General features: G+C 33.8%; 2 protein-coding genes across 32 annotated transcripts in view; one reads left to right on the plus strand and one right to left on the minus strand.

Annotated features, from left to right (window-relative positions):
- LOC309663372 (N-lysine methyltransferase SETD6-like) overlaps nt 1-1,109 on the minus strand; it is a 36,739-nt gene extending 35,630 nt beyond the window's left edge. The window contains exon 1 of the mRNA XM_082467366.1: nt 1,007-1,109. Coding sequence (XP_082323492.1) covers nt 1,007-1,105 — 99 coding nt within the window. The 5' untranslated portion in view covers nt 1,106-1,109. The remainder of the gene's footprint in view (nt 1-1,006) is intronic.
- ABI2 (abl interactor 2) overlaps nt 1-13,074 on the plus strand; it is a 92,362-nt gene that overhangs the window by 42,957 nt on the left and 36,331 nt on the right. For 14 of the 31 annotated variants that reach the window (XM_082467144.1, XM_082467127.1, XM_082467116.1 and 11 more), the window contains exons 3-4: nt 5,525-5,701; nt 7,252-7,269. The exons of 5 other annotated variants lie outside the window; for them this stretch is intronic. In XM_082467144.1, the coding sequence (XP_082323270.1) occupies nt 5,525-5,701; nt 7,252-7,269 (195 nt within the window). The remainder of the gene's footprint in view (nt 1-5,524; nt 5,702-7,251; nt 7,270-13,074) is intronic. 12 more of the 31 variants (XM_082467138.1, XM_082467124.1, XM_082467146.1 and 9 more) reach the window with 1 other exon arrangement.

Below are 13,074 nucleotides of genomic sequence, written 5' to 3' on the forward strand. Positions count from 1 at the left end.
AAGAGTTAAATTAATGTTAAATATTTTTCAAGAATGTGTAGTTGTCAGAGCAAACATTTAATTTTTACTGAATACTTGTATAAGCAAAGCACACAGAGCTGCTGTTAAGTCAGTATAGCATGTGTAAGGATGAATGCTATTTACTGTGTCCATTTCTGGTAAGGTAAAAAAAGATTTATAGAACATTATTCAAGCTAAAATTCTTATAAACTTGTAAATTAAAATTCTTCTCATAACTACTAAAAACAGTCAATACTGTCTGTATTCAGTTCAACGTGGCTTAGAAGAAGATCAAGAAAAGGCAAAAGGCAGCATAACTTACAAAGCAGTGTTTCTCCCACCCTCCCAAGAGCTAACTAGAACTTACTGGGCCAGGTGTTGAAGTAGTTAGCACGTAACAAGTAGAGGAGATAGAAAGGAATGACTGTAAAATAATACAGGAATGGAAGTGATTCTTCTTAAGGGTTTAGGGACTACTAAAAGGCAATGGAAGGTCTAAACCCTGAGGAACTCACCATGTAGGGTAATTTTGTGTTCAAAAAACTTTATGTATATAGATTTGTTTAAAAATTCCCAATTTTAAATTAAGGAAATCCTACTAATGGTTATCAATGTGTAATTATGTATAGAAAGTAGGATTTATACAGTTCCTAATTAAGTTTATATTTATAGTTTATATCATTTTATAAAAAATAAATAACTGAAAATTACCCATTCAGTTTGTGAATAACTGATTTGTTTTATGAAAGATGTATAGTGTAAAGCATATTTGTAATTAAGTAAATGCTTATTTGAAAGATTAACTTACTAATGTAAAAAAATGGAGACACATTTTAAAACACCCAACTTAGTTGAGTTAACCCACTGTAACTGTTTGACTGCAGATGTTTTCCCACACTGATGGGCAGCTGACTGAGGTGGTGCTATCCAGTACAGTCTACTTCCAATTATCTGTGGTAATGGGACAACGCATGGATAACCCTAAAACAAAATACTTCATACATACCTTCCTGCCATCTGCTGTGGCCTGAGCATGTGCTTGGGTCCATGATGGAGGTGTGGGAGGGGGGCTCAGGCTTGCAGAGGAGCTGAAAGTCAAGGCCATGAGAGGTATTCTAGAGGAGCCAGGGTTTGGCACTGCGTGGTTGAAGTATCATGGGGCGAGCCTGCAGCACGTGAGACCAGCTTGGCAATAGTTGTTAGAGGATGGAGAAACAAATTGTTAAGGAACTGAGGGAGAAAAGATATTTAACTCTTGCACAGTTGCAGCAGTATTACTTGGCGTGTTTTTTGGTTAACAGGTAGCAAACAATAATAGTATTAATAGCAGCGTACTTGCATTAGTTTTGGTCTTCTTTGCTAGTTAAACACATTTTCCACTTGCCATAGGTGAGTGCTATTATTGAGACCTCTTCTAAATGAGAGTAAGTTTATTGGCATATAACTAGTAACTTTAGAAATCCAGGATAAGTGGAAAATACTTTTCTTACTATTAAAATTCTGACTAGCTATCAGTGTTGAATTCGTACTTCCAAAATTTAACTTAATTCATTTCAGCATTGTAATGTCAAAGTATATTGTGAAGGCAAAGGCAGTGGTGATTTCTGAAAGCTACGCGTTTGATTTAGGAAAAACATACAAGCCATATTTAAAAATACGTTTTAGGAGCTTTACAAAAGTTCTTTTAAAACTGACAGTTGACTGTGAGTTGATGAATGTTGAAGCTGGATGTTAAGTATATGGAGGGTATTCATTAAATTACTCTGTCTAATTTGAAAATGATTGTATTTTCTACCAGAGAAATCTTTGAAAAATGTGAATTAGGCAATTGCTGAAAACTTCAGAATCTTCTGGACCAAACTTTCTCCTCCTTATTTATGTAATAGATTTATTGTTCTCCATTAAAAGTTGTTATTCAGACTTAAGATAAAATCATAGCCATGTTCTGAAGGTATGTTTGATTCTGTCCACGGGAACTCCTACAGTTCAATTCATTGCGGTATTAGGATGGCAATTCACAAATTATACCTTTGGGTTTTCTTAACCATATATTACTTTTATTATGTTAGATGATTTTTAAAAGTTAATGACATCAAATATTGATATTTGGTAGTCACTAGAGGCATTAATCATAAATCAACTCTTGTACAAAGTTTGGAAACAATTGACATTTGAGAGTGAATAATGTAAGAGACAAATAAATTAGTCCTTCTTCTACATCACTGGTTCTCTGTCAGAGCAGTTTTACCTCCAAGGGAACAATTGGCAAGGTCAGACGTTTTTGGTTGTTACAGCTTGGGGTGGGGAGTGCTATAGATATCTACTGGGATGCTTCTCTACAACCTACAATGCTCAGGACAGCCCTTCCACAACAAAGAATTATCTGGCCCAGAATGCTGGTAGTGTTGCTGTTGAGAAACCCTGCTCTAGTATTCTTTTAGAGTAGACAACTAGAAACGTATAACCAAACTAGATTATTTTGGCTTCATATAGACATATGCTGTTAAGAATTACGTTTTAAAATATGCCTTCAGTTTTAATGAGAATTAATATAAGAAGCAGAAGAGAACATTTTTCTCATAATTCCTTCAACCAGTTCCTTTAAGAGTTTAGTGCTGGGCACATGGTCACTTTTCTAATGAAGGGGTGTATATTTTATTGTAACTCATTATTTATACTTTGCCTTCTCTAGGAAGCTAAGAGCCTAATTTTATGCCCTATTGTAGCAACTATCCCTTATTTCGGCTTATATATAAAAGTTCTGTGATCGTTTCTTTTGCTGTGTTGGTCTTTCTTTTATGCTTACTGTAATGGCTTATACAGGTTTGGTCTGTGTGTTTATGTGTACATAAAGAAAATATATAAGTAATACGTAAGTGCCCCCAATCCCCAGGTATGATCTAATTGTTTTAATGCTTTTAAAAAAGTCTCAGTTTTTCAAACAATTTAAAATATGTGCTTGTTATAAAATATAACTGTATATTAGTGCAAATAATAATGAAAAGTTACCCCTCTTTTCATTCTCCAGAGATTTATGAATATTTCTAGCAGGAAAATTTGAAATTTGAAGTTCCAGTTTGCCCTAAGTTTAGAATTCTGTTATTGTTGATTAGGTTTACATTCTTTTGTTTTCATTTCTGAATAAGATAATTATATTTCTAACTAAGCAGAATGAAAACAATGTTGAAAGAGGATTACATTCTCTAATAAATTTTCTTTTATTGGTATAACAAAGACCAGTTATATATAAAAAATAAGTGTCATATTTTGGGGTTTTTTGGTTATTTGGAAGTATACTTGGTAAGTATGAAATCTTCCTAGCTCATATTTTTAATAATTCAGAAAGACTCATTAAAAATTATTCAAAAGTAAAATATGATTAATTTCCATTTCTCTGAAGTTAAAAATAAGTAAATTCCAATATTGTCACTAATGTGCAACCTTTTTTTTTCTGTTAGAGCTCCCTCAAGCAATTGAAAAGGAAAGCAGATTTTGTAATTTTTCTAATATGCACCGAAAAAGTTCAAAACCTATTTTTGTCTTAAAAAGAAATAGTTAAAATGATAAGGTCACTGCCTTGGCCAGTATTTGATTTGACGCTTCATTTAGATATTTATTAGTTATGAACTTATAGATTCTGTTTCTTTTAAGATCTGTTGGTTGAAATGGGAGGCTTCAAATTTGTTTCAGGTTTCCTTCACACTTTAGGTAGTTTAGAAGGATAAATAATCAGTGTTCAGATTTCTTAAAGTCGTATTTAATAATGTCATGATGGTTATCTTTCATTTCCATTTCTGTGTTACTACCTGGTTATTCTTTAGACAGGGTAAATTGAAGTAGGTTTGGGGAGGAAATAGCAGAAGTGTCTGTTAATTGCTGCTTGAGCCAGGAATGGTGGCAAGAGATGTGAACAATTTTAGTGAAGTATTTTTCAAACTTTTTAAACTGCAACTCACAGTTGAAAATACATTTTATATTCCATCCAGTACACAATTTAATGTATGTATTTATATACATAACATATTTTAAGAAAAAATACCTTACTATGTGTATGTTGTCTGATATTTCTGTTCTTTTTCATTTAAAATAATTGCTGCTCACATCTCACTAAATTGCACCTTGCAGTTTGAAAAATGCTGCTTTAGTGTATTAATTACCCATGCTTAAATTCGCCCTCTCTCAGCAAATAGAAAACTGAGTAAAAACACATTGTTGTTATATACTAAATTATATCCTATTTTGAACATTTAATAAATAAAATAATGAAATATTTTACAAGCATTTTGTTATGATAAAATATAAGCAGCATTGCTTCAGTAAACAAGTTTCTCTGTAAAAAATGATTCTGATTTTTAACATTGTATTTATAGTTTAGGCCTCTCTTTTTTAATAAAAAAATATTTAAACACTAATAGAATTTATACTAATAGGTTATTTTTTTTTTAAATCTCATCTTTACACACCAAAAACACTGCAAATCACTTTTTTTTAAAAAATTTTATTTATTTATTTATTTATTTTTGGCTGTGTTGGGTCTTCGTTTCTGTGCTAGGGCTTTCTCTGGTTGCGGCAAGCGGGGGCCACTCCTCATTGCGGAGCGCGGGCCTCTCACCATCGCGGCCTCTCTCGTTGCGGAGCACAGGCTCCAGACGCGCAGGCTCAGCAATTGTGGCTCACGGGCCTAGTTGCTCCGCGGCATGTGGGATCCTCCCAGACCAGGGCTCGAACCCGTGTCCCCTGCATTGGCAGGCGGATTCTCAACCACTGTGCCACCAGGGAAGCCCCCCTAGTAGATTATTTTTAAATGGAACCAGATTAATCACTGGGGCTTTCTTTTTTTTGAGGATTTTTCTTTTTTTTTTTGGCTGCACTGCACGGTTTGTGGGATCTTAGTTCCCCAACCAGGGATTGAACCCAGGCCCTCAGCAGTGAAAGCATGGAGTCCTAACCACTGGACCACCAGGGAATTCCTTCACTGGGGCTTTCTTAATAAGGTTAAGTCTTAATGGAGAGGGGAAAAATTATCATGTTTAATCCAGAGGTTGGCAAACTTTTTCTGTAAAGGGCCAGCTAATAAATATTTTATGCTTTGCAGGCCATAAGGTCTCTGTTAGTACTACTCACCTCTGCCATTATATTGTGAAAATATGTAGGCAAGTAGAATGACTGTGTTCCAATAAAACTTTGTTCATGGAAACTGAAATTTGAATTCCATATAATTTTCACATGTCAAGACCTTATTTTTCTTTTGACTTTTTCAACCATTAAAAAAATGTGAACACCTCTCTTAGCTTTTGGGCTGTAAAAAATAGGTGGTGGGCCAAATTTGGTCTGCCAGCCATGGTTTCCCATCCCTTGCTTTAGCCTAGAAAGGGAGAAAGTCAGTATTGGTCCCAAAAGGAGAAGTTAGCAGTTGTGGTTAAGAATATGAATAATGATGTTAAACCTCTAAGTATTTATATTTTTATTTTTCTGGATATTAGAGCTATACATTTTTGTGTTGTGTTTATATTATATTTTGTAGACCGTTGATATTCATAAAGAGAAAGTTGCAAGAAGAGAAATTGGTATTTTGACTACCAATAAAAACACTTCAAGGACACATAAGATTATTGCTCCAGCCAACCTTGAACGACCAGTTCGTTATATTAGAAAACCTATTGACTATACAATTCTAGATGATATTGGACATGGAGTAAAGGTAAGTATAATTTTTGTCCAGCTTAAAAACAATAGCCCATAATGGAACTAACTCTTTAGAAAATTAAGCGTTTATCTTTTCTTTCCAGAGGACCAAGTCTTGGCCTACTAGTAATTCTGAAGATTTCTTACCACTATAACTATGTTATCCTTCTTTCTTCTTAGTGTTATGTTCTCAAGTTTTAAACAGTCATCTTTGACTGAATTGCTTTTGCTTAATCAGTTATGAAAATACCTCATATAGATCTGGAAATAAATGTGGTATTATATTTCTAATCTTTTAATGATTTAGTATGACTAATTAAAAATTATTCAGTATGTTATTAAAGTATTTGCTTTATCTCAAAAATATCAGCAAACTTTTGGCATTCGTTTTCAGAAAGAACACATATAAACAAACATGTACTTTGAATTTTTCTAAAACAAATTTATCTCAACATTTTGGGTGAGAATAATGTAGATAAAACTAATATGTGAATTAGTATTTCCACTGCTTTTGAGTAGATAGTCATTATATATTTTGGCTAACTTTTAAAATGTATTTAAGTGCCTGCTATGTATGTAAAGTACCATAATCACAACTGAGGAGCATATAACTTTCATTTAAATTGGTGTTCGTACTTAAGAAACTATTCAGAGCTTCAGCTAAGTATTAGGTTATTTAAAGTTTGCATCTCAGCAGTGATTTGAAAGACAGTGACTTTTCAAATGTGATGCTGAATAAATACGTGTATGCCTGTAAGTGAAACTGTACGGTTCATGCAGTTGATTTGTGTCTAATATAAGCAAATTTAAATTTAAAAAATATACCTCACACAAGTATGGCTAGAAATCAGTTAAATCTAAATTTAATGTAGATCTAGGTAAAAGAATATATGTACAGTGTAAATTTTTTTTAAAAATCTTTTTCTTTTTTACAATTTTGATATAAGCACTATTATCTGAAATTTGATATTTAATTTTATAATGAACACCTAATGCATTTAGTTTACAGTACTAATTAGAGCATGTTAAAATAGGATATACAATTGGATGGATAATTAATAACTGAAATTTATTCTAACTTGGGAAAATCTTTTGAGATTTATTTGAGGCTAACAACTGCTAATAGAAAATTTTAGGATCCTGTCAGAATTTAATGACAAAAAGGCACTTAGAATATAAAACATCATATTTGTACTTCCCCACTTATATAATAAAAAGGTGATCCCCCAATTATTATTTAATCCTCAAGTAAATGTTCTTCAGGGAATCTGTAGTCCCTTTCATTTTTTGTACTTTTTAGTGTTTAGGGGTCACTAATTTGAAGAAATCTCAATAAAGTTGTTTTTAAATAAAAGTGTCATATAATTTCATCCAAAAACTCCTGTTCATGACGCATTCTGCTTTAACCACTCTTTCTGTGATCTACTGAAACATTATTTTTTAATGCTGAATGCTTAACTTGTTTTTTCTTTGTTTTTTTCCTTTCTCTTCACATCCTGAAGTTCCAACTAACCTTTCAATGCTTTTTTCCCTTACCTCTTTTATTTGCTCCATTTATGCATTAAGTGGTTGCTTAGATTTAAGGTAAGAGATTCCAGGGCTGGATTTCCATTCTTTGTTCTTATGTAGAATATTACATATGGGGAGTGAAGAGATATTTGGCACTTGGCCTTTTAAAACCAACAAATAATTCCTCTTTTTTATTTTATTTTATTTTATTTTTGTCATGAAACTTTGTGTGTCTTCATGTTCCATGAGGGCAGATGTTTTTGACTGTTTTGTTCATTGCCCTATCCTGTGTGCCTAGAACAGTGCTTGACACACATTAGACACTTAGTAAATATTTGTTGACTAAATGGTTATTTTGCAATGTTAATATATTTTGTGAAACTGAAATGTAAGTTACCCTATCATAAAATGTCATTATGAAATAAAATTAGCTGGACTTTTGTAAATGTAGAAATTTTGTTTTGGATTGGAGGGCTGCTAATGTGCTTCATTTAACCCTCCCCCTGTGTAATAGCCTTTTTATTCTATAAATGGTGTGCTTTATTATATACCTTGTGGCCACTATATCATTATCTCTTGACTCTTAATCACTCTTAAAAAAATTGAAAATTGGAAAATATTCAGTGTTTTGGGTGTTTTTTAAGTTGCAGTATCATGTATTTTGCAAAAAACAAAATTAGTCTTTTTATTCAAATTGCTATATAAATTATATATTTCAGTATAAACTCACTTTAAGAGGTTTTCAAGCCGAGTATTATATGCAAAACATCAAAAGCTCATGATAGTGTTTAACAAAATACAAGTTAAGAATTAAAGATATCTCCTTTTCTTACTTGTTTCAGTAACATTTTAGTATTTTGGCGGGAAAAATGGGAAAAGACATTCAAGAATAATCAAGAAACCTGTCAGAATGGTACTAAAATTATTGTCACCAAACTGATCATGCATTTCATTTTTGTTCTTTTTTTCTTAGCTGAATTCTATAATTCCTTTTCAAATATGTATTCTTACCATATACCCTGTTGTTTGCCATGTCTTCAGTGTAGAAAGTGATAACAAGAAGACAACATGACTGAGATCTGAATCATTAACTAGCTACTAACCACGGCCACAGAAAGTTAACAGATCATGGTAGAGAGATGTGACTGGAGGAGCCCAGGCAGATGTACTTCATGTGTACATAAAGTATATTGGAGTGTTGACTCCAAGCCCTCAGTCTCGGTGAGTGAGGAGTCCTTCGCATAAAATAGGTAGAATTAGACCAAAAGCTGTCTTTGTGGCTACCTTGGCTTTTTTCCCTTAAAGTCTGTATTCAGATTTTGGCTATTGATACATTAACCTCCAAAGTGATAGAAGTGCACAGAAAGATTAACTAAAGGAAAGACAAAAAAAAAATGGACCAATTCTTTCCCCTTAAAGTTTAGACCAGCTTGCCTAAGGAACTATCCCTAGCTCATTTCTTCCAAACCCTACCAGGATTCCTTCTTGATCTTTCTGGGTTCAGGATCTGTTCTGTGTGAGAGGCCAGAGTGAGTGGGAAATGAGAGCTTCCAAGAAAGAAAGATCTAATAAGGGAACATCACACTTGGATAAGATTCCTTAACATCTTTGCTCTTTGCACCAAAAAAGCTCCACTCCTGAGTACTGTGGCTCTATGTAGTTGTTTCTACTATATTGGGATGGGGTTGACAGGGTGAGAAGTATGTACCCTGAGGTCATCCTAGAAGCTAGAATGTGCCAGTCCTCTGTCTCTTTCTTCTTATCTTTCTTTCTGAGTACGTCTGTCGTCTCTATAAACTTGTGGCACATAGTTAATAATTTTGGGTGAACCAAAACAAAGTAGAGTGGAAAAAATATTCAGCATATAGCAAATCATTACTTTTTAATGTTGATGGGAAAAAATGAATTGCTTTAGAAGGTTGATTAATGGAATAATTGAATATATTAAGATAGAAAATAGAATTTAAAAATGTAAAAGTTGGAAGGGACTGCAGATAGTAAACTAGTCCACTGGTTTTCCAGCTGAGTTTTTTGGAGACCTGTGGAGTATATCAGGTGCCCTGGAAGTCTCCTGATATTTGATTTCCTCCTCAGCTCATTATGAGCTCTGTCCTTGCTCCCATTGTTGTCAGACTTGATGCCTTTCAGATATACTGTAAACAAATATCATACTTTGGGACAAGACATATGGGATTTGACTCAGAAGAGACCTCCATGCTTAAAAGTTGAATTTTTAACCTTTTATACAGCATGTCCTGGTTGTGTTTAATGGTTCTTCTAAAATTTGGATTAATTTTCAGTCAAATGAGAAGTTGTAGAGTTTAATTTATAAGACCTTTGAAAACAACGTGGTGATATTTTTAAAGAAAAAGGTATAAAAAGCCGATGGATAGAATGCCATATTGGAGGGGTTTTAATATGTACCTGAGGCCATATAAAAGTGGAATGTACCTTGAACTGGGGTACCCTTTCCCCACTCTTTATTTTAGTAAAAGAGTTTTAAGACCTTGTTACTGATGTGTTTGAAACAGATATTTCTGTTGAAAGTTTAAAGTCGTCACTAATGAAGCTAAGCTTAAGTACTTTTAAAATAAGTGTATTTACTTTAATGCAAAAAAAATGAAGACTTCTGATCTGTTTCTGTAGTATTTATTTCAGATGAACATTGTACAAGCAGATTCTTAAAAATTAATGAGGAGGGGTTAGGAGTTTCTTTTACAGTTAACACATTAAGAATACAACACTTCTGACAATTTTGCCTGGGATCTTGAAGATCCATAACTTTATGTAAAAAATGGGCTAACCTTTTCACTTTGCATGTGCTCTTGTGTGTGTCATTCCCTACAGTACAGAAGGATGATAAATTGCCTCTCACATTTCTAGCTCTCGGGTACAGCTGAGGGTTCATTGCTAAGCATTTATTTGATACAACACTCGGAAGAAAAACTCCACAATAACAGCAACTTTTGGAAGACTCATCTGGGTTTGCCTATCAGTTCCAGACTTGAGCCACCAATTCTATCTTGTCAAAAGCCAGTTGTTGGAAACTATTTTCAGAATCAAGCAGAAGTTTGTCCATCTTTATTCCTCTTTTCTTCTTCTTACTTTCTTTATTTGTTCTTCCCCCCTTACTCCTAATCTCTTATTCCCTTATCTCTGTATTAGATTATTTTAGGACTCTTGGCACCTTAGGCTTTTTGTCTTTCTAACTCTCTTACTAAAAATTTTACATCTCTCCTGAAGTCATACTCGGATTCCTGATTTCAGCTTTGATCTCCTTCAGAGGATCTCCTGGTCCTTCTCCTGCTGGCTCTGAGAATTGCAGTAGGAGCATATATCCTCTGAGGAGAGGGATAAAGATCTCTAGGAAGCCAGAAAATTATGCGCTGGATGGAACTAATGGGGAACGATACTGGGCATTGAACGAAAGCCTAGAGGTGCTTGACCACAGCTGCTGCCCATTCTCACTACGCCACATCCAGACACAACCTATACGTACTACTCCTCTTCTCTTAGTATATTTAAATCTTGCTCTTTTTAAGACTTGTTAACACTCCAGCTCAGATTTTTCTCTATGAAACCTTCTGTAGCTATTTCGTCTTACATTGATACTTCTTTTTTGGAGATTTCTATATAATTTGTAGATACTACTTTTTGTTTTAAACATGCGGGTCTTAGTTATTCTAAAATAAGTTCCTTAAAAGCAGAGAAATCATTTTACAGACCTTTGTCTTCTTTTATTTTTCATATTCTTTTACCCTTGCGCCTAGTAGTCTGGTGGTAGGTGGTTTAAATGAGGGATATACCACAGATATCATTTTAGAATGTGTCTGCCACTGTTAAGTTGCAGCAGGTCATCTATTCGTGGGAGATTTCTTCATAGCAGAGGTCATGTGCTTTGTGAACTAGAGATACCTGGCTGGCCAGCTTTATAAAAAATACCGGAGTTCACAGGGTACTGGAAATCACTAAGATGTGTAATGAGTGTTATATATGAAATACCTGATACTATATATATATCAGTGTTCAAGGAGGGTATTGCATTTACCAACAAAGGGTAGAGCAGGAAAGATAGGAGCACTTTAGAAGCAGTAATAAGGTATAATAATTGGCCCGATGGTTGGTTCTAGTTGTAGTGATCTCCAAAGTCTGGGAGAGCAGACCACTCTGGTCATAAAGGAACTGCTCTTACTCTCGGTATTATCTGCGTTTCTTAGTCCAGGCCAGTGGGAAACTATCTGAGCTGTGATCATGCATTAACCTTCATCACCTAAATGAAGTATTTCTTCGGTTTTGAGAGTTTCATTCTGGCAGGAAGAAAAAGGGACCTTTCCTGCTCTTTCTCCATGTGCCTAATACCTGCTTCACTCAGCTCTCAATGATGACTTTTTCCTTTGTGGCATCAAAAAATACCCACATTAATTGAATTATTGTTGGAATCAGCCACCCAAGTTTCATTGCAATTCCCAAGTAAAACTTTGAAAAGTATCATGAGCACTCCTATTCATGATTCAGGACCACTAACTACACGTTTATGTGCCAGATGATAGTTTTGCCTGTGTGTGTTACATTTTATAAAGCTTCATGTGGAATTGCTATTATGGAGTGAGTGGGTGCAGTGTTGCTTTATCCTGAGTTTGTGGTATGTCCTCTCTCTCTAGTTCAGTTCCCCTTCACCACACTCACAATTCAGTCATGTGTTTTGCTCCTTTTCAGGAAGCGTTGTGTCCCCCTGTAACTTCCCTCAAAGTAGTTTTTAGAACCATGATGGCTATCCAGTAAGTAATTTTTTACCAAATTATTTTAGATGTGAAATACAGTTTCTTAACTTTTATCATAGGTGAGATCTATATTATAATTAAATTTTGTTTGGCAATTATTCCTGTTCTTTTCCCTTTTCCTCAAATTAGATGGCAGTATGTATATTCTGCATAGCATATTCATTGTTTTACTTAGCGTAGAGACATTTTTCACAAGGAAAGCTACCTTGAAGAAATATTGAATACTCTTAGCTTAATACAGAAGTAGTACAGCATCAGTGAAGTATAAAATTATAGATTAGTCGGACATTCCACAGGGACTCTGGTTTCTTAAGTGAATTAAGGTACTCACGCAAACCCCATTAACCAAACAAATAGAACCATTTGATGATTCTACAGATCATAAAATGTATCAAGTTTTATGTATAGAAATGTCCACCAGATTTTAATTTATAGATTGTTTATTTTATATTATTTTTTTGATAGATTAAAAGACTTACAGAGAAGATACTGCAATTTAAACAAAACACCTTACATACCAAAACCTTAAACAAATCAAAGTTGGAAAGCTGTTTTCAAGTATTTTAGCTATTCCATGTATAGAATAAAATTCTGTTTTACTCTTTTTCTGTCCCTGCTCCTCTTCCTTCCTGTTTCTAGCAAATTGATGTAGTTTAGTGTTTGGCTCACCTACTTCTCCTTCATCACTTAAAGTGACTTTGGGTTTTATGTTGTTTAAGGTTGAGCTTAAAGGACTTTGGTTACTACTTTTAAAAATCTTCTGGTATCATAAATTAAGATATACAGTTTTAAAAGCTATTGGTTATTTGTCATATTACTCCTAAAATTTTCCCAAATGTGGATTAATTTTTTTAAAACTTCTGACATTTTCATTTTAAGATACAATTATACCCTCTGTTTATTAATGAGGGGGAGAGCAAGGATAAGTTAATCTTTATTCTTCCTTGATAACCAGTTTGGTTTGTATTTGTTGTTTAAAAGCAATAACAAAAGGATTACAGATGAATACTTAACTTTAAAAATATTGATATTTCAAAGGTATCATTTGTCATTAAAGATTGTTTTAACATCACACACAACTTGTTCACTGGGCTATTCA

This window comes from Balaenoptera physalus, assembly GCF_965194825.1.
Source record: "Balaenoptera physalus genome assembly, chromosome: 6".
Lineage (NCBI taxonomy): Eukaryota > Metazoa > Chordata > Mammalia > Artiodactyla > Balaenopteridae > Balaenoptera > Balaenoptera physalus.